Here is a 26,768-nt window from a genome sequence, read left to right as displayed (position 1 = left end):
ACCGCTGCCATTTAATGTCCCAAAATGTCACTTGTTGGCATAACATTTGAATGGATGTCCTCTCCTCCAGGTATTCTCTGCAGTTTGTGAGAGTGAGAGACAAATAGGGAATGAAGGAATGATTGAGAGAGAGTTAGTATGTCTATGTGAGTGTGTGTCCCTCTGTCACCCAGGGCATGGAGAAAATCAATAGATCTAGCTTGAGTTGGACCGTTTACCTCTGTCAAGTGATGGACAGACACTGTGGCCTTCACAGTTCCACTGACAAGTGCTTGGGATTGCCTGTAGACGTACGATGTCAGCTCCGCACGTTCCTTCTCAAGTGTCTTTCGCTTTTCGTCTGTGATTGATCTTTCATGTGTGCGCATGTGTTCTGGAAAGCACTTTTGTGTTTGGTTAGGTAGGTGGATTTATGTCTGAGCTTGTGTAAAATGTCTCGCTGTCTCCTTTATTTTTTTTACTAAAGTTCGTGAAGGAGATCGTCGATCAAAAGTTTGTTTTGTAGCCTGCAACTGGCATGGCCAGTAGAACCAGTCAAATGGATGAGCAAGAGCGGGCGAAAAAGATGGATAGAAAGAAGAGAGAGCCAGAGCATGTGAGAAGGGAACAGAGCGAGACCATCGTAATCAATCCTCCATGATCCTGGAAGAGCATCATTTGTCTTCTTTTCTCACTCCACTCCTCCTCTTGCCCCCATCTTTCTCTCATTTTCTGTGGTACAGTCACTTTGAGCATGCGTAAGAGGACGGTCTCCAGAGCTTCATTACTTTTAAAGCCTTCATCCTGAGGGGCCATAAAAAGATGCTAAGGAATGGATTTCTAAGACCATTTACCGGTCTGTACCGGCTTGCAAGTAATGACTACATAGGAATATAATGTTCCTCCACGGTGTGTAATGGCCTTTTGTGCCTGGCGCTCTGGGTTATCAGGGCAAACTAGGATTGGCTACGATACGTCATTGCTAAGGGATATGACGTTGTGCATAACAAGTGATGCCTACTGGGGATCGTAGCTCTGTTTAATTCAATAAGGTAGACATGGCAGTATGCTGCATAAACCTGAAACTGAATACGATGCTTGGGGCTGTGTGTTTGTCTTGGCAAATTTGAGCCGCTTTTTAAACCACTCACTGTGTTTCAATATTTTGTATTGTTTTTTAAAAATGTTTATTCGTCATAGCGCTGTTGACTGACCTCGTGTTTTGGTCTCTTCCTCTTTCTGTGTGTGCACGCATGCGCGAGTCGCTGTGTCTGCCTACTTGTGAGTGGGCCAGGGCAGCGGAGTAGGTCTGGGGCGGTGTTTGGCTTAAAGCGTATATGGGGGATTTGGGTAGCAGGAAGATGCTCAGGGAGGAAATGATTGAGAGGAAAGGTCAGTAGACAGGATGCCCTATTTTATCTGATACAGGAGACGAAAAAAGGGAGAGAAAGAGCGCTGTAGTGGTAAGAGATTAGAGGTGAAAGTGAAGCCAAACAACAGAAGAAAAGACAGAGGAAATGTGAATAAAAAGAGCATGTTAAGCATAACTAACTCAAAAAAGCCATACATAATATTTTCATCCAGAAACAATATCTCATAAATTAAAAAAATCAGTCAGCCTTCTGTGACGACTTCATAATAAGTAATGCAACATTCATGTGACCTGTGAGCTTTGCTGTGTTTTGAGGTCTCACAGTGTCAGATCTGAGATCCTGTTACATATCTTTTGTGATGCTTTTTACATTGTTTCACTGTAGAGATGCATCAATCCAAGTGTTTCTCTCCTGATACTTCAACTCCGGGATTCTCATTAGAATCATTTGAGTCATTTTTATGAAAGGTGACATGAAGTCAGGGACTATTGTGCATAATAAGTTGGTGGCGTTTTGTGACTGAATAAATAACTGAATTTGATAATGATCACAAAGAAACTGTATTTAATGTGGAAGCTTGAGCTGAAAGTCGATTAATCGATACGTCGAAATAGGAGTAATTGTCCTCATTTTTCAAGTATATGTGCCAACCATACTCTGGCTTTAGCCTCTCAAAAAAGTTTTGTAGCTTTTCTTTGGTCATAAATAATAGTAAACTGAATATCTTTGGGTTTGGACTGATAAAATAAAGAATCTGGAAAGTTATGATGGCGATTTCCGTTATTTTCAGATAGTTTATAGACAAAATTTTGGATCAATGAAGTGAGGAAATGGTCTGCAGATTATCCTATAATGACAAAGTGGTTGTTACCTGCAGCACTAGTCAGGACTCGCAGGCCCGATACTGATCCGGCATATCAAACTTGTGCTCTGTTTTGTGTGAGGAGAGTAGAAATGTATCGAACGTGTGGAAGCTTTCTGGTGTTTCCTTACAATACCTGAAACACCTCAACTCTCAACAGCCGACACAATTGTGTTTTCAACTCTAGAGGCAAGGTGCAGCCTTTGGCAGCTATCTTAAGCAACAGACACAAGGAAAGACACAAATCACCTATTTGCAGAGCCATCACTGGCACTATTGTAAAAGCTTACAAATGTAAATAAAAAAATCTGAATTTGGTGGATAAAAGGGCTGTAAGTAATACTGTAGCATCTCAGTATCTCAGAGGAGAGTGTGAACAGGCTGCGGATACTTTAATTAAGATCGTTTTTACCCCGTATGATGAAACATGTGGAATCACCTTTGTACCTGTTGTTAATTACCAACTCTGTGTTTCAGCTTTGTTCGCAGCAGCTTGTGTCCTTTGCACGGTCTTAGTCCTCCCCTCCTGCAGTATAAGCTAGCATGTTAATGATGTTACTTGCAGGTGCAGGACTTTTCTGTGTGTGTGTGTGTGTGTGTGTTTTCTACGAATGTAGATCATCTCTCTTCTTTATTGATGGGCTCGTCCCCTACCTCTATCTCCATGACCCAGTTATTGTGTGCTGACACCCCCTATTCACATCATGCCTGCAGCAAACACGTGTTGTCAGAGCAGTGAGAAAGGAGGGGGGGGGGGGGGGGGGGGGGGAGTGGGTGAACAGGAGACAGTGAAGGAGAGTAGATTGTATGTCCCTGTGTCTCGCATCTCAAATTTTATATATGTATCTCACGTTTTTGCTTTTTTAGATCACAGGTCTCTCAAAGTAAATTCTGACACACTTAGCTGTTTCTAGCTGTATACCATCAAAAGAAGAAAGGACTTATTCAGCGGTTTCTTTTTTTATTGTTTCATCTTTTAACTGTTTACTTGCTGCTGAAATACTTTGCCCCATGTTAACCGCCTATTTTCTTTCTTCCCTTGTCTGGTTCTACAGAGCAGCTTCCTGGGCAGTGCCACATTCTCAGTAGGCGATCTGCTGAGGGCTAAAGATGAACGACTGACCTTGAGTCTCAGGTGAGTGCATGTTTCTGTCGTACTCTGTTCGTCGCTCTCTGTGTCCCTCCAGGCTAAATAAAATCCAGACTTCGGAGTCCAAAGAGTACGCTTCTTCACACAAGAACTGACAGAACAACTTAGAAATCAAACTAAGATGAGTTGGGGAAAAGAAACCTGCCTGCAGATGTTGCAACAGCAGTTTCAGGAATGTTGCAGTAGCTGCCAGAGTTGTTTGTATCAGAGGTGTTCTGTTAGCGTGTGGGAATACAGTACTCTGATCTGTTTTTCTGTTGTAAATGGGGGTGGGAAAAAGTGTAATTTCTCAGAGGTAGTGAAATGAATGCAATGAATAGGAACACGTGTATTGTTTGAAAGGAGGGCAAAAACATTTGATTAATTAATCAAGAATTTCTTTCTAATGATTGGTCTGCATGTACATGTGCGTAAAGGTCATGAGCTTGGATGTCAATCAAGCTACAGTATGGAAGCCAACAGAAAAAGAAGGGATAGTAAGAGCTTTATTTTTTTAGAGCTCTTACTATCCCGTCTTATCTTCTTGCATAAGAGCACTAGCGTCCTTAAAGACAGAACACTGAAGATATAATTAGTGATTTTGCCACAAAGAAGATTAGCCGTTTTCCTCTTGGAGGACGAATTGATACAAGCAACACATAAGCTGTGCTCCTGAACATGATTAATGGTGCGTCCTTCTTATGAAGCGCTTGACATTATTGCTAATACATATGATTTGTGTCTATAAATAAATGGCCGGCCGAGGCTTGACAAGCGTGAAATGGTATGTTGCTGGTAGGTTTAGTTATCTTACAAGCTGGTGTTTGGTGAGAGGATTGACTGTCGAAAAAAATGCCAAGTGCAACTCGTGCATTAGTTGAAAATGTTTTTTGGGATAATTGTGTAAATACTTGCTGCTTTAGGGAATGAGGAACATATATAGAATACACTGCATTTACATGCTTGACTCATACTCATTTATTAAAACTAATGTTAAATCTCAAATAAGAGGACTAGACTGTATGCTGTTGACACTCAAGAGATGCCAGTATGTGGCATATTAAGCATCACGATACTGAGTCCTTTTAACGTCAACCACGTTAACTAGGCAACTGATCACCTGTCAGCATTTAAGAATTGCAGAACGGAGCGTCAATAGTTTCCATCAATATCCTCTTATACTGTGCGTATAATCACCATTTTAGTTTTCATATATATTTTTTTCTGTGTAAAGTCACTGCAGTGAACCCGACTGTGCTGTCAGGTGCACAGATCGCACTGGAGACACGACGGTGGCTGCCACACGCTCTGCCTTCTCCATCCCCCTCACCCAGCACATCCTCACCACCGTATAGTCTCCCCCGCATTGATAGCTGTCGTATTGCTGTCAGTCTCAAGCTGCTTCACGTCATTGAGATGCAGAAGGACAGTGTTGTTGTTTTTTTTTAAAGACCATAATTACAGAGGTCCAGACTTTAACTGACCTCATACTTTAGCTGACTATACAGCCATGGCAGCCACTGCATTGGAAATACGTGCACAACCAACCTGATTCATTCACTTTAAGCTGATTCATTAAGTAGTTTAACTCGACAACACAGCATTCAAACACATATTTCATCATCTGGCATGTTTGCATACAGAGTGCAGCAATAAACGTTCTACATCTCTCCTGTTTGTATTATCAAACTGAATGTCCTTTTCTCTTCACACTCATATTTGTGTCTGAAAATATTCCCCTTTGGCAATGTTTTTTTTTTTTTCCTACTCTCTTTTGTTATGCTTTTCATTTCCTGTAGGTGATCCCATGTCTCTGGGTATAATTGTATCTTGCATGATTGACTATATGAGCTGCAGTAAGAAAATAAACAACAGCCCGCCCCCCCCCCCCCCCCCCCCCCCCTGCACCCCTGTGTGTTTGCACATGTGTTTGTTTGCATGCATACCTTTATGCGGGTGTTGGTCTTGGTGTTGATCAACAGAGACTTGTCATTTTACTCCCCTGTAGTCACACTTGTGTTTCTGGCTCATTTTGTTGTTCGCTAGTGTTTTATTTATTCCTGAGGATAACAGGAAGTCCCATGATACTTGGAATTCTGCCACAATGCTTTTTAACAACGGGGAAACCAAAAATCTGTTTTTCATAAAATGTCAACAGTTGGCTTCAGTATTCAGAGGTTGCTGTCAGTATCACTATAGCTTTCTCCATCTACACGTACCAAAGGCTAGATGTTCATCAGTTTTTCAGTGATTCTCAAAGTATGGGTCAGCACTCCCAAAAAGGGTCTGAGAATAAATCAGAAGGGTCTCGAAATGATTAAGAAACCCGAACCCATATTCTGCCACTCAAATCATATTGATTTTTTCAGACGTAGCCTCAATATTTGCTTTTTTTCCTTCTGAATAAATGGTTGATTTGACTTCTTCAGGCCTTTAAATTATTCAATTAAAACAAGGAAGAACAGTTGTTTTTTAAGTAAAGTAAATGCATGAAATAAAAGCACTTTGTAGTTCTGTTTAACGACAACAGATTATTCAAGCACGATAGTTTAAAACATGTACTGTGCTAAATAATGACAGGTACCGTATTTAAAATACAAAACAGACACGCACAAAGTTATTATGGCCTGAGGAGCTGCTGCCGGTGTGGTGCTGTCGCAGCTCAAATGTGTTAACACTGCACAGCAATGCATGCATTACACATACAGACACACAGAGGGAACCTTTTTTGATTTGATATGCTGTTTGCTTGTTGGTTTATCCACTGAGAAAATATTTCAAAGATGAGCAGCTCTTCATGAGCATTCACTCTGGGCTGTACGACCTGTGCACGAGTCTGTGATTCACAGTTGAAATTAGTTCCGCTGACCAAGCAGCTCCGATGCTGCAGCACCGACATGGACAGGACTGCAATTATTTCGGCCCGTTAAGGAAGAGATTCTTCATTTTACTACAGTGTTCTAATCCCCATCCGGTTGGTTGTTGCAAAAAAAGTCAGTTAATTTGAGTTGACTTCGCTCAGCAGAGGGAATAAGGGACTGCTTTTATCTCCACGAGGCAGGGATTGATTCCCTTCTGTGAATCTCAAAACCAATATGACTTTGACCAACTTCTCTTCATACGCTCTAGATTAACGTTGGTGCTGGGCATATTTAGAGAGGAAATTGGTATTTGACCAGCGCCAGTGTGTGTATGTGACTTCTGCTTTTAGTTTGACCCTTCAGTAAAGTTCACTTTGCTACAGCGATGTCCACCTCAAAGCTCTTTCCTTTTTCCCATGAATTCTTTCTGCATTTCAGCCCCTCTCTCGGGTCGTACGCTTGCTTTCTTGTGTAACTGGTTTGATTTGGGTCACCTTTTTTTTTTTTGAGGTGCCCGACAGTGTCACTTTGAATGAGTGGGAGTGTCGGATACATGGACTCAGTCCTTGTGAAAATCTGTCTTTCACAGGCACCATAAGCCCTTGAAGAGAGGATAAGGAAATCTTACCTTTCTGTATTCTCACACAACCAAAAAGAACACTCCGATGCTCACAGTCAACAACATACAAACAAAAGCATCACCGACACACCTGCCTTAATACAACACACACACACACAAAGTTGCAACATAAATAAAAGGCTGGATTGAGAATTGAGTAGTTTCATTGAAATCTGGACCTTTTACTAATCAAAGAGCAGAAAACTGATTTAAAGGGAATTATCGATGATTTGTTTGGTCAGCACACAAAGTCAGTTCAAGTTTGCCTCATGATACTTCTGTAATCCACCTTCAAAATCACGAAATTCTATTTAAAGGCTACAGTCTCTTTGAATGTCTCGGGCGGTATGGGAATGAGTGTAAACGCTGAAATCATCAACAAAAGTTGTTTCCTGTGAAGTTTTGTTTTAAAAAGACTGTATGCATGTATGGAGCAGGAATTGATGTGTTTTGCTGGACATTTGTAGGAAAACACACGAAAAACAAGGATTTACTTTTTGAAAGAGACCATACTGTTGAATGAGGATATGTTCAACAGTAAAGTTGCAAAAACAAAATAATGAGCTGAAAGATGCTAAAATGCTCCAAGGAGCTGAGAGTAACTTATATTAATGAGGTTGTGATAATCATCTTACCTATATTGTTATTTGTATCTGTAATCACAATTAACCGTCCGTCACACCAAATATGCCGTCACATACTGCAGCATGCTGCCTCTGCCCTGTTAACTGCTCGGAGCTTGTAGTAAATCTCTCTCTGGTTGTGTGTTATATGGACTCGGGAGTCCTTGCCTGATTCCCTTGTGGCCATTATTCACACAGAATGAAGGAGCTACTGTACCTTAGAAGTGCTTCACAAAGCCAGAATAAGTCAGAAGTGTTTATTCACAATGCAATAACTAATCACGATCATAATTGGGTTCTTAATTGCCTGCTGCTTTCAAACAAAGATGCATACAGTACATCATCTGTAGCATTTACTTTAGGGTTAGTATTTAGGTGGTAATGCTAATGATAGCAATGTAACAAGGGATTTAAAGGATTTCCATGTCATTTGTTCTTGATTTTGTTGCGTTTTATTTCAATCTCAAGCGAGAAATAAATTCACATACATTTGCAAGTTTTATCCTGCTTCTTTCTAAGCCCTGTAGACATTGTTTTTTTTTTTTTTACTGAATAACCTGAAAAAGGTTGTACCTACTTCTACCTCCGGTGAAGAGTTTGTCTTACTTTGCAGGCACGCACATTTCTAAATCTAGCGCGGTTAAAATGAGGACTAGGGACAAACAACACAGCCGCTGTGCTACAGGAGCTGGAAGGATGTCAGCACTGCAGAGGTCTCTCAATAATGCATGCTATGTATACACATGGGAGGCAAGATTATTATCTCCAAAAAGGGAGGTGAGCCTCCGTCACCCAACCACAAAAGAATATAGTGTTGTCTAAATGGGACAATAGGTAATATGAAAATGCGCATTCAATGTACAGAAGTGTATTTAGTTGCACATTACGAATATAAAGCCTAAGAATGTGTGTGCCAAATTACTGACACACTTTCCAGTTGTTTTGCTGAAAGCTTTGCGTTCAGCCTCTTGCCCTCTCAGTCTCATGCTGTAGTTCCCCTTTTGCTCTTCTTGTTATCGCTAAAACTTCATACACTCAGTAGGAGAGGCACATGACCCAGTTCTACTGCACAGTTTGAGATTTGATTTTGATATGAATTTGTATGCTTGTGTAAGTGTGCTGGCGTGCACATGTACGTGCATCAGAGGTTTACCCGTAGCAAGGCTACATTATCTCAGACCAGTGCCTCTGCTGCCGGGCTTCAAGGCTTATTCATCCATTCCCATTGGATAGAGTTTCTCTTTGCTGTCCCACCAGAAACCGTTTAGCCCGCTATCATGATAATACCACTTTACCACCCCAGAGCCCTCACTATCGCCCTGTCACGATTCTCGCACTTACCCAGAGAAAGCCACATCTCCCTTACACTGTATCCCCCGTGACAGATTTTTATCTGTGCCTGACCTGAAAGACCCACTATCTGATACAGTTATACTGAAGAAGAAAAAATGTGTGTGTATGGGTTTGTGCGTTCTTGTATTAGTCATGTTGTGGGGGCATTGATCTTTTCACACAATCACATAATGGGGACTTTCCCTCCCTTTTGGGGATAAAGATCTGGTCCCCACATGGTAAGATTAGTTTTTTGGTTGAGGTTTGGTTAAAGGTTGGGGTTAGGCATGTAGTGGTCATGGTTACAAAAGTCACAAAAACAGCATTTAATGTGCATTTGGTTTGGGAGTCCTTCAAGGGAATTCTAAATTAATGAGCTCCACATTGTAAACGGCATGACACAAAAATGCCAGACAGTAATTAAATAACTTTTGTGTGCATATGACTGCGTGTGTGCCAAATGTAAAGCAGTCTTGCTAATTACACTACTCTGCGGAGTGACTCCTCTTCCCTCCCTTGTGACAGTCACACACACTCACACATGTCCCCGGTTGCCACTGTGTAGTCATTAGCTGCTCAATTTAAAGCAGAGGAATATTTAGTTTGGGAAAAAATGAAATAAGGAGGGTAATTATTAAACCTATGAACGCCTTAATTTATGGTGTCTCCATTTTATCCATGTAGCAGTGAATAGAGGAACATATGTACTGAAGCAATGGGGCAGGCTAAAGGACACTTAAGGCCACGGCACTTTAGTGTATGGCTGGTGGGAACTGTTTTATCTGTAGTTTTCACATTGAAGGGGCTCTTGGAAGGGGCTCGTGTGTGTGTGTGTGTGTGTGTGTGTGTGTGTGTGTGTGTGTGTGTGTGCGTGCGCGTGTGTGAGAGGAATTATTGAATAAAATGCATTTAATGCAGGTGGAATGGGTTCACACTCACATCAACTTGAATGCACGAAAGCACACACACACAAGGATAACCATGCACACAAATCACAAAGACGCAGAGTTGCTTTGCATGCAGTATATATGGTAATACTAGCACACACAACCACACACGCCACATATGCATGCATAAGAAGGAGAAAAGGCACTCAGGTGGGGTGAAATAAATGCAGATATGGCCTCCTCATTTTTCCTACATCAATACTAAAAATGCTTCTTTTCTGCACAGTTCTTCTGCATAATCTGTTAGATCCCCGGGGCATCTGGGCTCACGGGCAGAATATGAAAATAACTAACTCGGCCAATGCTGCACCGTGATATCAAAATGCAACTCTGAGAGGAGAATGGTGGTGGTGGGGGGGGGGGGAGAAATATTACATTGACAAGCTGCCTTAATTACCTGCCATGACTAATTTCAATTCCAATAAACCTCAAGCATAAGTATAGAGCTGTTAACCTAATGTCCATTTTAAACAAGGTAAGATCTATTAGTCTGGGCCAATCATTCATTGGGTGCTTCCCATAGCTCTCTTTGCAACATAACACGTATAGGTCGAAGGGATGGGAACATGAGATGGAGCCAAAGATGGGGGAGAGAGATTTAATAAATCTTTCCTGACGTGGTGCTGAGGCATGCTAGGGCCACAGCTCATGCCAAGTCCTTGTCTAAGTCATGAGAGGATGATAATGAGGACGAATAGAGGGGGGAAGAGCCTAGGTGTATAAAATCATGTCTTACAGGTTTCTTTTTTTTTCTCCTCTCTTTTTGCTCTGAGATTAAATTGTCGTGTGCCATCTTTCAAGCACCCAGCTGGGACGATGTGACAGAGAGAAATGCAATCTTTCCTTTTCTTCCATTTCAAATATGTGCACCGGAGAAGGTGAGGTCAAGCATAATATCCTGTCTTGCTTGCTATTTAATATCATCCTCAATAATGCAATGCAGTATCCATTTGTTGGCATGTACTGGCTTTTAATATTCAAATAGTTGTAGTCCTTGTAGGGTGCAACGACAACAGCGTGCTGCTTCTCTATTTCCATCTCAACCGAAATATTTAGGGGGCATTTATTGTAGAGCTTTATGTTAATATAAAATCCCATGTTTTGACAAACTACTGTGTGCACAGCACATTTGTACACAAGCTCTCATCTGGTGGTGTTGCGTGATACCCTCATCTGGTAGCTTTCGACATATTTAATCTCTGTGAAGTTTAGATCTGCAGATCCTTTCATTTATGTCCCTTCTCACTGTGGGGTTGGATGCGATATTGCAGCCTACCAATGATATGAGAAGTTGACAGAAGCGTGAGGATAGCAAATATCAACATAAGGTAACATCGATGTTTACCAGAAGGGCAAGCATATACAGTATGCGTACAAGTATTTTTATTATGCTCTTTTTAAAATGTGCATGTATGATATACCTGTAGTAATAAGCTTTGCTGTACAAGCCAGCTTTGAGGCCAGTTTTGGCTTGTTTTCACGACAACATTGTTAAATTTTGTTTTGTGTGATGTCACTGAAAGGTCAAGGTGTACTTTGTCTCACGTCAGCATGTGCGACAAAGCTAAAAGAAGAGAGAAAGCGACGTCAGTCTCTCCAAACAGTCCGGACAACTGACCTAAGTACTTATATATTATATTAAACATTTAAAAAAAGAAACGGTTATAGCCTAAATGTATATGTTCCAAATCCCACACATTATAAAGTCAAATTAACTAATTTATTCCAGACCTCTAAACCAAATATGTGCAAAACTATATCAAAGTTGAAGTAGGTTCAAAGACCAGTGTAGCCACTAAGAGAAGGTTAATTCTGATTTTGTTGCGGTATTTGTTTTGGTGTCTGATTCCACTGACCTTGGTAAATCTCTAGAGTCACCAGCTCATTACTGTTACAAGCATCTCAACAAACAAGAATAACTCTCTTCTATTGGACTTGTGTTTGTCCAATCATGCAGGCTGCATATCCACTGTGACATGTATCCCCCCCCCCCCCCCCCCCCCCCCCCCCACTACCATAACAAGAAGCCAATGTTGACTCATAATGTTGACACTGTTTGGAGTAAATTATGAGTTGAGCTGCACTGCAGGGACATGCCGCTCGGGTGCATTCCTATTATTTTGTTCACCTGCATTTACATAAATGGTCACTCAGGTTCTGTTCTCTCAGTGTGTGTGTGAGCCAAAGAAGTTAGGACGTGTTGTTTCGGACATTGAGATGCATAAAAACACACAACACAAAACACACACACACACACACCCACACACCACAGGGGCTGGTAGTAGTGTGGCCAAATCCTCCATTAAAATGCCTTCATGTTTTTGTAATGAAGGCTGACTGTGTCTTTGCAAAGTTCAAACTGAGAAATTAATTCGTCGTTTAAGGTCGAGGTAAAATCTGTATCGTGTTGCCGTAGCCCAGTAATGGGTACACTGCACCAAGGTATTGTGTCTTACTTATGTGCCATGGGTTTTATTTTTTGTTACTCTCGAGAAAGCCGAAGAGATGGAAAGAGATAACAATTCAACAGCAATAAAAAAAGAATCCTCACAAAAGCATGGCTTCCATTGCTCTATTTGTGTCCAGGAAAGGAGAAAGCACAGAGGTTATATTATTATTATTACAGTGTACATACAATCCACGATTTACATAAAGTTAAAATAAACTGCTCCATGTTAGTTGAAGTTGTTTTATTTAGGAAGACGCATATTAACGATGCAGAATAGTATCGCTGTCAGGGGAGCAGCATGCTAACTGCTTGCCTTGTCTACACCCATGACTTGTATCAACACAGCTCACTGAAGAGAGCTCTGTGCTGCCTGCCTTAACCTGACTTTGAAACGCTAGTTTCCATAGCAGAGTTAGGGCTGACCTTTCTTATTGTGTTTTGTAAAGTGACTTATACTCCCTTGAGCTGAAAACACACTGACAGCGTGTCATTTGATGCGCTTCAAGTGCCCTCGCTCCTCGCACCAGAAAGAAGCGTCACGCTGCAGTGGAGTCATTTTACACTGTGTTATTACTTTTTTTTTTTACTAAAGTAAAAGACTCCCCCTCTGCATTAGCTTAAAATGATGTGTGGACATTTCTTCAGGGGCAGCATGGTTGGAAATAGTATTGTGGTAATAAGGGACGCTGGGTGGCGCGTAAACTTGCGCCGGCTCTCACCTAGCCTCGTGTTTTGGCCTTTAAGGAGGCCTGAGACTCAACTAGTTGATCTCCAATTGCACACTGCACATATTTTGTTTTGAGTTTACTCCTTGTCATGTTTGTGTGTGACTGTAAAATGCTAGCGACCATTTAGCTATTTAAAATGAAAGGGAAAAATGCCCTATTTCATTTATTTTAGTCACACTTGAGGCAGAACAAAAGAGTCCAGAATACAATATGTCAACGTTTGAATTTGGTCATTCGTTTCCATTCAGCTCATAACATAGCTCCTGCAGTTGAGCCTAAGTACATGCAGGGACAACATACAGATAGGCCGATGAACATATGGCTGAGCGTGACAAACTGAGCGTGCAATGTCTTAAAATGGCCACTGTACAGAGGAGAATCTATTTTGATGTTATGGCCTTTAGCACCATCTTCTTCTGGGTTTCCCTCCAAGTAGTGTGGACAATCTAACTGTACATACGGTGATGCTTACTTCGGATTGTATTGGTAGTCCATACTTGCTGGTCAGTGTTTTGTATGAACTGTATTCGGCACAGCAAACTCTTTCAGCATTTACAAAGTTGTGAAGCGATGGTATTTTCTATGCAAGTATATTTCCCACCTGTTAAGCTACAAATAGTCGAAAATGTCAGCTATTCAGCAAGCACACATTTTTTCCTGCAATTGTATACACTGAGACACCCACACACAGCTGCTGATTATTTGTTTTCGAGGTAGCAGATATTAACCCGTCCTTGGCACATCTATTAACAACTTCCATGTTATGTTACTTACTCTTCTGTGTTGTGAACAGTTTTCTACAGTCCTCTTCCTCTTATTCTACACATTCTCTTTCTCTCTTTCACACACAGAACCAGAAAAATGAAAAAATAAAACATACAGACTAATTTCTACCAACATACAGACTTTTTGTTCTTGATGGCCTGAAAGGAGGGAAGCGGTAGACTAGTAAATCGGTGTTGCGTCGCTAAGCAACTCCACAAATCCTGTAAGAACGTGAATTAACATGTGCCTGTCCCAAAAGAGAAATATAACATACGGTGGAACAATTACATTGTTTGATAATACTGTAATTTGCACAAGAAAGGCCAAACAAACTGAGAAAAGACAAAATTGAAATAACTGGTCATGGGGTAATGAGGACTGTAAACTCTGCAGACAGAGATATAGATGAGGGAGAACAAGCTGAGCTTTTTCTCTTGACTGAAGCCTGTTTGCTTGCTGCTGGAAAAGAGTCTTTCTTGAATTGGGAAATAATAGTTTCACAAACAATCGCAACTCAAGGTTCACTCACAAGCTTTTTCGAGAACTTTCAATTGAAACACAGATGGAGTTTTGCTTGTTTTCTTGCCATAATGATTTCATCCATGGCCTTTCTCGGTTTCGTGTTCCTGTTTGCTTAAAAGTAGAGCTTGAAATCTCGTTCTTGACCTTGGAAATATTTCTTTCATTTTAAGTGATTAAGAGTGATAATGAAAATCATGTGATATGGTTGAAGGTTCACCCAAAAAGTGGATCTTATGATTGTTTTGTCTGAGAATCTTATTTCTCTGTATTTTGTAAAATGTAGGTGCACTTAAGAACGCTTGGTAAAGTTTTGGACTGATTTGCTGTGCTGACATTTGTTTAAGGCTTTTACCAAAGTTGTGGAGCCAAGAAATCAATGGCACAATCATCATCAACCTTTATACTGCAGTCCTGCTCTCAGGGCGCGAGGCACCACACTGCAATCACAACCACTGACAACATTAGCTCTCACTTTCCATCTGCTTTGCTGTAGCTCACACACACACACTGTTTCTTCCTCTCTAACACACACAGATTCATGCACATGGTGCTGTTTGCATGCAGCATCCCTTTCAATCCCCAGATGAAAGTCGTGTGGGAACAGAGACAAAGGCTTGTTAGTGCTTCCTCCACTGAGGTATTCCTCGTGGCTTGGTTCTGTTGGGTCCCCAAGGATCCTGATCATAGATCATCCTGACACAGTCCTTTTGCAGTTTTCCAGGTAACAGTCACATAACAATCACATGCCACATCTCATGTCTTTCCGCTAAATATGAAACCATTGCCAGCAGCCGGAGATGCTTAGAGGCGCTGGTACGTGTATTTTCTTGCCTTTGGACAGAGCCAGGCTATAGCTGTTTCCCTATTTCCAGTCTTTATGCTAACCACCATGAGAGTGTTGTCAATCTTCACATTAGTCTATTACGCCTAGTTCACAATATACAACTTAAGCCCGGTTTTTTCAACCTGCCATTTTTGGAGCTCCCAAACTAAATCCCCAGATTAGAGGCAAATTGACAGCGGCTCGGCACTCCCAAATCAGAATTTGCAACAGTTGTTTTTGCACCAAGAGGAAACGGGTAAATGTGATAGTAAAGACGTGTGGAAACCACGGCAGCTGTATAGTCTACATGTGTGCCAACGACAACATCAATAAGCAAGACTACAAAGAAAGTTCAGCGGATAGTTTGAATGAAAAAATCCTGTCTTGCGCATAGCATTACGTAATTTACCCTCACTTCTCGCATGTTTCGTTACTATTGTAAAATAGCGTATGTACATTGAGAGCGGAGTGGAAACCGGAGCCAAATTCCATGTATGCGTACATGTACATGGCCAATAAAGCTGATTCTGATTCTGAATAAGAGTATTTCCCAAAACTTTTGCATTATTCCTTTAATATTTTCTCATCAAGCTTTACTATCTTGTGAAAAACAAAAACAAAATTGGACACACAATTTATTTAAATACCAATTTACCTCCTACAATCCTCCAGTAAGCGTATGCTTGCCAGACGGCGGTGGCGGTCTAGATGCTGTTGGCTGACTTCTTATTCAAGAGCAATTACAGAACAAAACCTCCAGTTTGACAAAGATGAAAGGAGACTCTTTTTTTTTTTTTTTGTCGGCTCTTTTACAGTTTGTTGAAAAATAATTATGGAGCCCCAGTGACTCTCTGTGGAGGCATCTACTCTCCTTCTGTTTCTGACTCATTACTCCTCAAACAGACTGTGATTTTCTCTGCAGTTTTTCAGAATCTGCTGCATGTGTGAGAATGGATTTGCGGGTTTTTTTCCCCATGTGTTGCAATGCAGCTTGCAAGCTTAGTCTGACCCCCGACCACATAAGTGTTGATGGTGTAGTATTGATTGAGTGAGTGGTGATGAAGGTCATCATACGGAACGCTCTGTGTCACTGCACCACCGCTCATTCAATTGTTATTGGGCTGCATTTAGCAGCATTTAACTTTTGGCCCTTTACTGTGACACTATACTGTAAACACATATACGATAAAAAATGTTACATTGAATTGTGCTACAGTAATAATAAGAACTGTTGGGTGTATGTATCAAACAGTCTTGATTATGTGTTCCATTCATTAACTCAGCAAGGCAGAAATCCTGGGGACATTTTCAATCAAAACCTCAGCTTTAGACACACATGTAAATCAATGGGTCAGTCCTGCTTTCATCATCTCAGAAATATTTCAAAGACAAGAACATTTCTGTCTGTTAAGTATCTGGAAACCTTCATAACTGGTAGGTTAGTCTACTGTGACTCCTTGCTCTCTGGCATCAGCATAACATCTTTCTCCCGCTTCCAGCTCATCCAAAACTCTGCTGCTAGGATTTTTACTCGGTCTAAGGAATTTCAAGATTTTCAAAGCCCAAATGATCTATCAGATATTGCACAGTGACCCCTCCGGCACCCTGAGATTTGTCGTTCCTTGTTGTGCCAAAAGCAAGATTGTTATGTAAAGATGATGTAGCTTTTGTCTCAACTTTCCAATCCCTTTTAAAAACCCACTCTTTTAAAATTGCTTTGCTGTGATTTTTACATTTGTTTTATGACATTTTTGTTTGTTTTACTCTATGTGTTTATGTGTTTTGTTCTTGGCATTTAGTTCATAGTATTCCTATTGTGTTTTATGTGCCTTCTGTTTTTATTATAAAGCACTTGTGTTTAGAAAGTTGCTTTATAAATTATTATTATTATGTAGCTCAGAGTATTGGAAGCAGACAAAGGATAATGTGTCTGTATTTGAAGGGTGAGGTGAGGAATGAAGACTGAAATTGCATTTCTTCTTGTGATTAATACTTACTGCTCGCCCTTATCCGGTTCATACGGCACATCTGGCCTTAATCCAATTTTCAATAATTTGGCAGAAAGCAAGGGATGTTCACGGCGGTAATGGCAAATGCCATGTGTTCTTGATTTTGTGCCGACACATCTGAGTGTGAATTCTACATTGTGTGTGCAAATATTTGCAATAGCACCTGCTATTATATAATACTTATACTATATACGTATATATACCAATATTCTAGTAAAGTTAGAAATGACATACAAGAATCCAAGTCTCTGTACTAAATTGCTTCGAGCAGATCGCAGGAATATGGAACTCAGTGGTGAACACAATTCTACGGATACATTCTTGTTAAACTCAAATGACTTTCATGCTATTAGTTGCTAAGATACCTGCTAGATGGCCAACCAATGCAGCTCAATACTTTGAATGAGCACCACCTTTCCAGTCTCATTAGCGCCGGTCGGCATTGCACATATTGTTGTAGCCATGCTCCTCAGCATGAAATGAGGCTCATCTTTTCTTAAGCTGGAGTTCGTAACCACATCCCGACACTACATTACATGTTCATCTTTTTTAGTTTAACTTTTTCCCATGGCCCGTCACAGTAATGGGCTAGACTAAACAAGACATCGTCAATCGTTGATATGTTTTATTATTCTTGAACATCAAGATTTGACATGCAGTAGCTTCTGCTCACAGTTGTCGTGTGTACGGTACCATATCCATTTATATTCATATTTGTGAAGATCACTCTGCCATAGTAGCTGGTATATTAATGTAGCGCAAGGGAGTTTCTCGTTGGGTTTTCTTTGTTCTTTTCCTACATCAACAGCTTTCTCATCATCTCCTGACATCTCTGACTGTCCTGAAATTCTATGAAATCCATAAACATTGCACACAGCAGTCATCAACCACATAGTTTTGAGCCCCAGCCTGGATTGATGTGATTGGTAAAAAAAAAAAAAATAGCATCCTTTCTGCATAGTTTTTCCACCTTGCTTCTTCTGTGAAAACAGCTTATCCCAGACTGTTTCTGACACTGGTTGAGCACTAACATAAAAGTAAATGTAGTGTGAAGACGCTTCTCGTCATGCAAGGATACAGAAGTGTGTGTGATGGGACTGGAACAAATAGGATGCGTTAAAACTCACAAATCTTCTGCAAGTATGCATCCTGGCCCGACACAGCTCCTATTCTGATTATTACAGATGTATTGCAGCAGACAAAATGTTTTTTTTTTACATTGCATAAATTTGCATGTTGCAGAGATTGATCACACTGGTATATTCTGGATAAATCTGCTAGTTTTTGCTTGAAAATGTGATCCTTGCTTAACCTTTCATGCATAACATCCCTCTGAGCATGCCACTGCCAATAAAATATACTTAATTTCCATACCAAACATCTTTTTTCGAAACTTTTGTAACATTTTTATATACCCGGGCATATTCTTTGGGAATATACTTCAAGTGGTCTAGACAAGGTTCCGGTGCTCGGTTTAGGCTTCCCTGGTGATTCTGGCCAACTCTATACAAACAAGGCGTCCGGTGTAGTGTTATTGATTGAGTCAGTCCTTCAGTTGCAAAATGTGCAAGTACTGCTGAGTCACTCCTCGTTCTGAGTCATTCATCCCCAACACAAGATTAAGGATTGTCACCATCACTTGTAAAGCTGGCATTTCCCATTATTACAGTCTCATGTTCTAACATCTGTCCTCAGTGAAAACTAGCCAGCGCTATATTTAGCCCACCCGTCCAGCTGTATATAGGTCAAGAATCCCATCTACACTTCAAGGCTGCAGTGTTCATGTTGCTTGTGTAAGATCCTGGCACTTAGTTTTCTCTGACCACTCCCATTCTACAGACAACGTACAGTTTTAAGGACTAAAAAGATAATCCTCTGTGGGCAAAATCCAGTGCAAAAAGCAAAAAAATTAAAACCGGTTCTGTTTTATATTTTTTGTTTTTTACAGTTGAAGAAAAAAAGCCCTTGTGAGGGGAAAAGCCAACACTGTTTTGTGGCTGTCAGGTGTTTCACTTTGTGAGGCTTCCTACAGAGAAAACTGCCTGACGGCCACAGAAGTATTGCTGCTTTGAAGTTTTTTGATGAACTTTTCCCACCCACAGGCTGTTAAATTCCCACCTTTGAAAATGTATTACACTTGTCCTTCCTTTGGCATCAATATGTGCGTATTCCCTTCTTTAGGTTCACAAGGCAGCGGAAAGAGGGCATTTGCTTGGTCACTTTTACTCTTCTAAGTAGTCTATTCCTCTAGTCAACTTCCCAAGGTGTGCTCTGTTCCAACCAGAAACAAAGATCAGCTTGATCAGGGACAAAAAAAAATACTGAATATCATCTATTGCATCTTACAACTTAACTGCGCAAAAAAATAAAATAACAGATAACAACCATCACCATCTGTTTCTGTCTTCTATTCAAAGTAGCATGAGAAAATGCTAATAATGGTAATTGTGATACAATGGAAAACCGCAAACAATGGTCCTCAGGTTTTTGTTACATAATAATACACAATTATGTCCAGTTCAACCACTAGGCTGGATGTTTATTCAAACCGCTCAAACTGGGATAATGATTTCCTTTTTAAATGTAGTGGTTTAGGTGTTAATAGTACTCGTAAATACTAAAATTCAACATAATCCATTCTGTCAATTTTAAGCCAAAGTTAGCAGACATTTTCCTGAAGGGCCTTGTGGATATCTGTTTCTCCTTTATATAAATAACGCACTCATCCTCTTTGTAAGAGTTGACAGATTGCTTGACAGAACTGTAATACAAACCGTTATATAGACAGTTAAAGTAATTGACAAACCCCTCATTAAAGGCTGAGCTTCACCTCACTTAATGTGTCTGTTGTTATATTTTGAATAGCCAGTGTATTTTCATTCCAAGGACAAAATTGGTTCGACATAAATTTACAACTCATTGAACCTTGAAATGTTCTAACTGAACCATGTCATGTTTGGGGTGATCCTTAGTAGATAACATACTATTCATTTTCTCTAAATGTATCGATTGATAAACAACGTTTTTATTCCTGAGAAGAAGTAAATGTAAGATTTGTCACACAGTAGAGGACTTGTATTTCATGCAAATGATTTATTGACTCTTGTTTGAGCAGTTGCTGTATGGTACCGTGTAAAAGCACTTAAAGCATAAGGCTCATACATCAGGAGCCTCTTAAGACCTCTTAGACCGGCAGGGCACAGATTACTTATTTAAAACTAAGTACACTGCATCTTCCTACATTGGAAAATGTGTTTGTAAATTGCAAGCAAGGCCTTTCAAATATAATAACTTTTAAATGTAACTTATAACTGATAACTAATTATTTCTTTAATCGTGCCAAATTCTTGGCAGCCATTTTAAGCACATTCATTTTGTCACTTTAACAAAGCTGTCTGATTAACTGTTGTCATAAAAGAGATCATGGGCCAATTTGATTTATAAAAATAAAATAATAAAAAAGCGATCGCTTGCAGGCAAAGTACAGTCTGCGGATTTGTTTCCCTGCCAACTCTAACAGACGGGAAGAGATGGTTGGAGGAGGAGGCGTAGTAGGAGGGAGAGGGTAGGTTTAGACAGGCTTCTTTTTCATCCACAGCTCTCGACAGAACCTTTAAAGTTAATTCAGGGTCAGTTAGTATGCATGCTAAAACACTGTAGTTTGCAAAATAAGAAAGTTTATGTCACTTCAGATCAGTCATTCTGTCACGAAGTTAACATCTCTGCCCTTTTCCTTGCTTGAATTTCAGCAGAATTTAATAAATAAACCAGCAATGCGGCGGTCGGTCTCATCGCTAGAATGAGCAGCTGAAGAGTACTTTTCCTCACAGACAATAATGTAAAATGATTTACTTGAACAGCTCCTGAGTTTAAGTTTGGCCTCATATCAAAACAATAACAATATATCTCTCAACGGCATAGATCAATTATCTTAAAGCAATTCTAACAAAGTCCCCTCTGTCTGTTTAAATGAAGCATTTCATTAGTGGATTGAGGCAGAGCAATCTAAAGAGTAGAGGGCCACTTTAACCCCAAAGGTTTGCATGGGGATGACTATCACCGAATGGGATGCATGTTAATCTCCATTTCCTCGATTATGTGCGGGCCACTGCCAGTACAAACTGTTTGTTCAAAGTCAGGGTGACTTTCTTTTACCGTGCTTAAGTCCTCTGTTGCACGGAGAAAGAGAGGGAGAGAGAGAGAGATGATGAGGAATAGGGGGAAACGGAGAGATGAGCAGAGGAGTAAACACTGAGACAGGTGTCTGGCAAGGGACAATGATTAGATTTATAAACCAAGCAATGTTATTTCCTCTGCTCGGGGACTCCTGTAAGACATTAAGCGCTAACTGAAGCTCCCAGAGTCCCACAGCAGAGACCCTTGTCCCCCATTCTCCCTCCTTGGAAATCCAATCCTCCTTTATTTTTATTCCCTCACATTCCTTCCTGCCTCTCAGCTCAGCATCTCTTCTTCTTTTTTATATTTTCTCCCTCGCGTCCGACCAAGATGGATCGGCCTTGAAAGCATCCTTTCTGCTTCCATCACCCTCCTTGTGTTTTCTCTTCTTCAGTCAGGGGTGTGTCATCCTTTCCTCCCCAGTCCCTCCAGACCACTGGCTGGCACATAATTCATTGTGCAATTCACTTCCAGCTGGAGTGGAACTGAGCACATTAGAGATGGGTCTGCTAAGGTGTGCGATGCCCAGGGACCATTTTTCTTCATTTGAAAGCATCTGTCTTGCTGTCAATACTATAGATTTTCTATCAGCTCCTTAATTATGGCTCCATGATTGGGAACGTTATTGGTCGAGCTCCCTGATATGAAAACTCTAGTATCAATTCTGTGTCTGTCAGGGCACACAGCCTGGGTTATTAGACGGCCATTTGAACAGTTATATGAAATAGTCCTTCCTTCCCCCCTTTTCCGTGTACAGCTGGAGCAGGATCGGCTTTATTCAGCTTGCATACTCCTCTGCGAAATCTGTCAGAAAATGAAATCGCCGCAGTACAAGCATTCATGTCCTGATTCCAGCTTTATAACTTCACAACCTGTTCGAGGCTCAAAATAAGCTCATTAGGTTTGGTGAGTTTTGGGGGCCCAACATGGAGACGAATATTATTCAGGCCCATGGAGGGGTAGAGGAAAACATCATTTCACAGAACAGACGTTTTGCTCAGCATGATTAAATGACGAGGCGAACGCAATGTAAATCTTTTTCGCTCTTCCTTTCTCCCTCTAGGTCATCTGATGGCGTGTGCGCAGCAGGATCAGTGGTGGTGAGTCGTCTGAAAATGGGGGAGATGGAAGACGTTGACGTGGACCACATCACCACCGAGATACCATCACACAAGGTAAAATAGCAGGGTGAAGACACAAAGCAGGAGTCTCCATGCTCCAGAGGCCTAGCGCTAATGCTAGGATTAGACTGGCACTGCTCAAGTCCTCCAATGAGATTAAATACACTTCAGTAAACCCTAATGGGGATTTAGAGGATGTGTGTGTGCGTGTAATGTCTGTGTCTGTGACTCCGTTTGTTTTTTCTTTCTGTCATATATAGAATAGATTAAAAAGAGCCTGATCAAATTAGCATCCTGACACTCGCACCCTGTTTGTGATTGTGTAGCCAGTCCTGCAGCCTTCCTTCATCTGACCAAGTGGAAGATGCTTCCTGAATGTGGCTTTTTTGCCGTCGCCACCCCCATCTCCACTCTAATCTCATAGAATACATACCGATTAACTCTGCTCTCAAGTGACTTACATAATCAGGGGAGAGAAAGCGGAAGAAAAGAGTATTCTCCTTCAGAGTTTGACAGAAAACCGAAGATTGTGTCATCCGAATGGGGTGCAACTACACCAGAAATGAAGTTGTATGTACCCTGATTTCACTTTATTTTCTTTACATTCCTAATGTAGCCAGATTTGTTAAAAAAAGTGAGTCTCAAGTGAGGTTGTTTAGAGCCAGAGTCAGGTATTAAAAATATTTTTTCTTATGTGTAAAGAGGAACATTCAGATTTTCTCTTACCACAGCACAGCTCTGCAAGGCAGCACGGACACTTGTAGTCCTTGCCTTCTTTTGATTTGTTGTTTTGTGTGTGTTTTGTGTGTGTGTGTGTGTGTGTGTGTGTGTGTGTGTGTGTGTGTGTGTGTGTATGTATGAATCACTGTCTTATATAATTGACCAAGGGCTTCTACATGGCTGACTGGCTTTCGGTTCTGCCGACCCCTGTTGCTGGTGCAGGGAGGTTCCCTGCTAGGCTTCAGAGTGTCACTGACAATCTGCCCACGTCGCCTTGATGAATGTGTTGCCTAGTGTGTGTGTGTGTGTGTGTGTGTGTTGTAACAGCACATTTCCCCTTGTGTGTTGTTACTTGTAGAAGATGAGGGGAGGAAAGAGGGAAGGGATATGACAAACATTAGGGAGGGCTCACTTGAGACTCAAGACTCACTTGTGGGGAGGTTCTTGTTCAATTACCTTAGTTGTGTGCATGTCTTGCTGCCTGAATTTACTGTTTAATGTGTGTGTGTTTGTGTGTTGGGGTTGGAGGCACTTGTTTGATCATTCCCTGTGATTGCTTGAGTGCTGCCACTCATGAATATCCCGCTGACCCCTCAACATCAGCTGAAACAAGAAAGAGACTCCAGTCACCTTTGATCTGATCTCTTTACATATTTTAGTCATCAAAGAGACGTTGAACACATGCTGCCTACAATTACAATGGGACTCCTTTTCGCAGCTGTGGCTCATTGTTAATACTTTTCATTATCTGAGAGCTTACTTGTATGCTGACTGAAATGTCCAGATTGTTTCTGTCTGTATTTTTCAACGGACACATTTCATTTTCGAGTTTGTGTGTGTGAGCATGGGTGTTGGGTTGGGTGTCTACTTTATTCAGGATCCGTTTCTAAGCTAGGAGAGGTGATGGATTGTTCCTAGCAGTCACTAAAGTCCTTTTCTGGGGACAGGTTGGGCTGTCTGGCTGTGTTAAATGGTTCATCAGACAGGGCAGAGCTGACAGACAGCAAGCTAAAAAAAATTGTTAGTTGTCACTATTGCTTTGATGAGGAGTCCCAGACTTAATGCATCACGAGGCATTGAAGGTTTTCAGTATCGGAGTCCTAGCAGAGGTTGCGTTGTCACCAGGCGTTAACCACCGCTTCTGCCGAGTGAAGCCAGTGCGGACGTGTCTTAACATTCTCTCTACCGACCAGCCTCCTTCGGATGCAAAAAGAAGTCTGATTGTATGGAAGTCTATGAGAAACTGACCCTACTTCTCACTTGATTTATTACTTCAGTAAACATTGTAAACATGAGTTTATTGTCTCAATTGCTAGTTTCAAGTCTTCTTCAATATGATGTAAATAGTAGTAAATTATGATCCATTTAGAGTCAAACTGACCGTAAAGCGGAGTATGTTTTAGTGCGGGCTTAGTGTGATTGACAGGTTGCTGCCGCTGCCAGAGCCTAATACTGCGTCTCTACTTCACTCCTCCGTATTCCAAATATGGTAACTACCGTTCATTGGTTGTGAAAAAACAACAACATGCCTTCAAAATGGCAGTCCACAAACCAATGGGTGACGTCACGATGACTTCTTCCACTTCTTATATACAGTCTATGGTTATAACATGGACACATTTGAATTGTATGTGTAGCAGAGTGAAAAGATGGAAGGGTATAGTTTTACACTATTTGTTCAATTAACTTGATGGTTTTTAAACTTAATAGCACCAAAAATATCCTGAATTAAAACAGAGTAAAGCAACAATTATTTGTGTAAGGAGTGGTTGAACAGTGTTTAATCGTTAGCCGGCTAACTAGCTTACAAATTTGGCTCAAATGTCCACTTGAACTCAAGGATGAACTGATTAGAATACAAAGAGCAAAGGTCAAGGTCACTGTGATCTCACAAAACACATTTTTGGCCATTACTCAAGAATTACTAATTATGACAATTACGCACAAATGTCTGATGGGATAAAATAACGAAGTGATTACATTTTGGACTGACATGGATGTAAACTTGAACATGTTCGGTGGGCGGAGGCATACAGCCGCAAGGCGGTAATTTCTAGATTCTACATGGATCATCAACTTTTGAGGATGCTGAATTTTTTCCCCTGTGACATGCAGATGTAGCCTCAGTCTTTTAGCACAACATCATCTATGTAGCTGTTTAATGCACGTTCAAGATCTATTTTACAAGATTCACATTAAAAAGTCAACCAGAAACTACGATTTTAAACTCATGGAGCTGATGTTCGCGTTATTAGCTCGCCAGCTACAGCTGATAATCGTGAGCCAGCTTGAGTTGTCGGCCAGAATTGAGAGGCTGCTTTTATCTACCTCTTTCTGAAATCAAGGACCCATTGTTTAAATTCCGTCACTGTTATCATGTTAACATGTGCCATGTGGCAGATTTGAAAGCTTGACCGGCATAGCAACAGTTACTAAAGGGATGGGACTTTGCAAGCAACCAATTGTGGTTCATTGGATACAAATTTTTCAACTTTGCTTGGGTTTGAAAAACTGCCCTTGTTTGAAATTCCCCAAAACTAGAATAAGACATTACAGTATATGTTCAGTATATTTATGTCGTATGAAGAAGGATTTCTGAGGGGGGATTTTTTGCTTCATCTCATCATTGTTCCTCTGGTAGGTTCACTGAAAGAACCACTTTAAAGATAAGATAAGGTGAGTTGAAAAAAACTGAAATGTGGATGGAGGTAATAATTTCTCAACCAGCAACCCATTGAGTGAAGTCACAGCAGTGTGCTTTCCTTCAGCTGTCACCTGCTGGAACATCGCTGATTGCAGAAGTGCAACATACTTGAGAATTTGAACTAAAAAGGGAGCAGTGCAACAGCAGCTGTTGTCTCTGTGTGGCACCATGGGTTTAATCTTTAAATGTAGTGTTTGTAATGTGCATATAGCACAAATTGTTTCATTGAAATTAATTGGCATTATGGTATTGATGCAAACAAAAGCCCCCCCAAAAAAAACACATGAAACCATCCACGCATCATATTTAGTTATTATGTACTAATTTGTGCTGGTTTTAAGTTTCATGTTTTATTTTAGTTAAATGGGTTTGGTCTCCATTGTACCTCATAAGTAATAGTCATGATTAAAGCCCTCCTAGTCAAGAGAAAAATATTATTATGATATAAATATTCTCTGTTTCTCTCCTTCTGTTCTTTTCCTTTCCAGTGTCCCTTGGTTTATGAGTCTGCGTCCCATGCCTGCATCGACCGGGAGAATAACCCGCTGACAGGTCCAGGTATGATTTACATCTTGAACACTTGTAATCTCACTTATTGCTGAATGATGTGGCAATCAAAGAAAGGAAAAGAAAGAAACATGTGTTCTCTAATTTTCTTTTCTTTCTATTCCTTTTTTTTTCTTTGTGCACTTGGAATAAAATAAGTTAGGGCATAGTGCTAACTTACTTTATCCAAAAGTCCTTTAATGTTGATCTGTATCAAGGTGACTTTTTCCATTACCAAGATCTCTGGGATATCGTATTTGATTAAAGAATTTGTATTTGTATTATTATTTAAAAAAAGAAGACCCCGAGGTAAACCCTCTTGGTTCTTTGTGGACGAACTGAAGACAAGCTAAGGATGCCATGCTAGCTATGTGAGATTAACAAATAAAGCTCTCTCTCACTAGTAGATAAAGAGAGAAGTGTTGAGAGAAAATGAAAGACGTGTAGACAGAAAAGGGGTAGACTTAAAAAGGTCACAAG

General features: G+C 40.7%; 1 protein-coding gene across 4 annotated transcripts in view; it reads left to right on the top strand.

Annotated features, from left to right (window-relative positions):
- The window catches only part of inpp4b (inositol polyphosphate-4-phosphatase type II B), a 93,258-nt gene that overhangs the window by 5,533 nt on the left and 60,957 nt on the right, over positions 1-26,768 (top strand). For all 4 annotated transcript variants that reach the window (XM_076091378.1, XM_076091379.1, XM_076091382.1 and 1 more), the window contains exons 2-4: positions 3,270-3,349; positions 22,261-22,372; positions 26,231-26,300. In XM_076091378.1, coding sequence (XP_075947493.1) covers positions 22,313-22,372; positions 26,231-26,300 — 130 coding nt within the window. In that variant the 5' untranslated portion in view covers positions 3,270-3,349; positions 22,261-22,312. The remainder of the gene's footprint in view (positions 1-3,269; positions 3,350-22,260; positions 22,373-26,230; positions 26,301-26,768) is intronic.

Source organism: Anarhichas minor, unplaced genomic scaffold, assembly GCF_050575085.1.
Source record: "Anarhichas minor isolate MPS153535 unplaced genomic scaffold, ASM5057508v1 ptg000014l, whole genome shotgun sequence".
NCBI lineage: Eukaryota > Metazoa > Chordata > Actinopteri > Perciformes > Anarhichadidae > Anarhichas > Anarhichas minor.
This window is presented reverse-complemented; position numbering and strand designations above follow the sequence as displayed.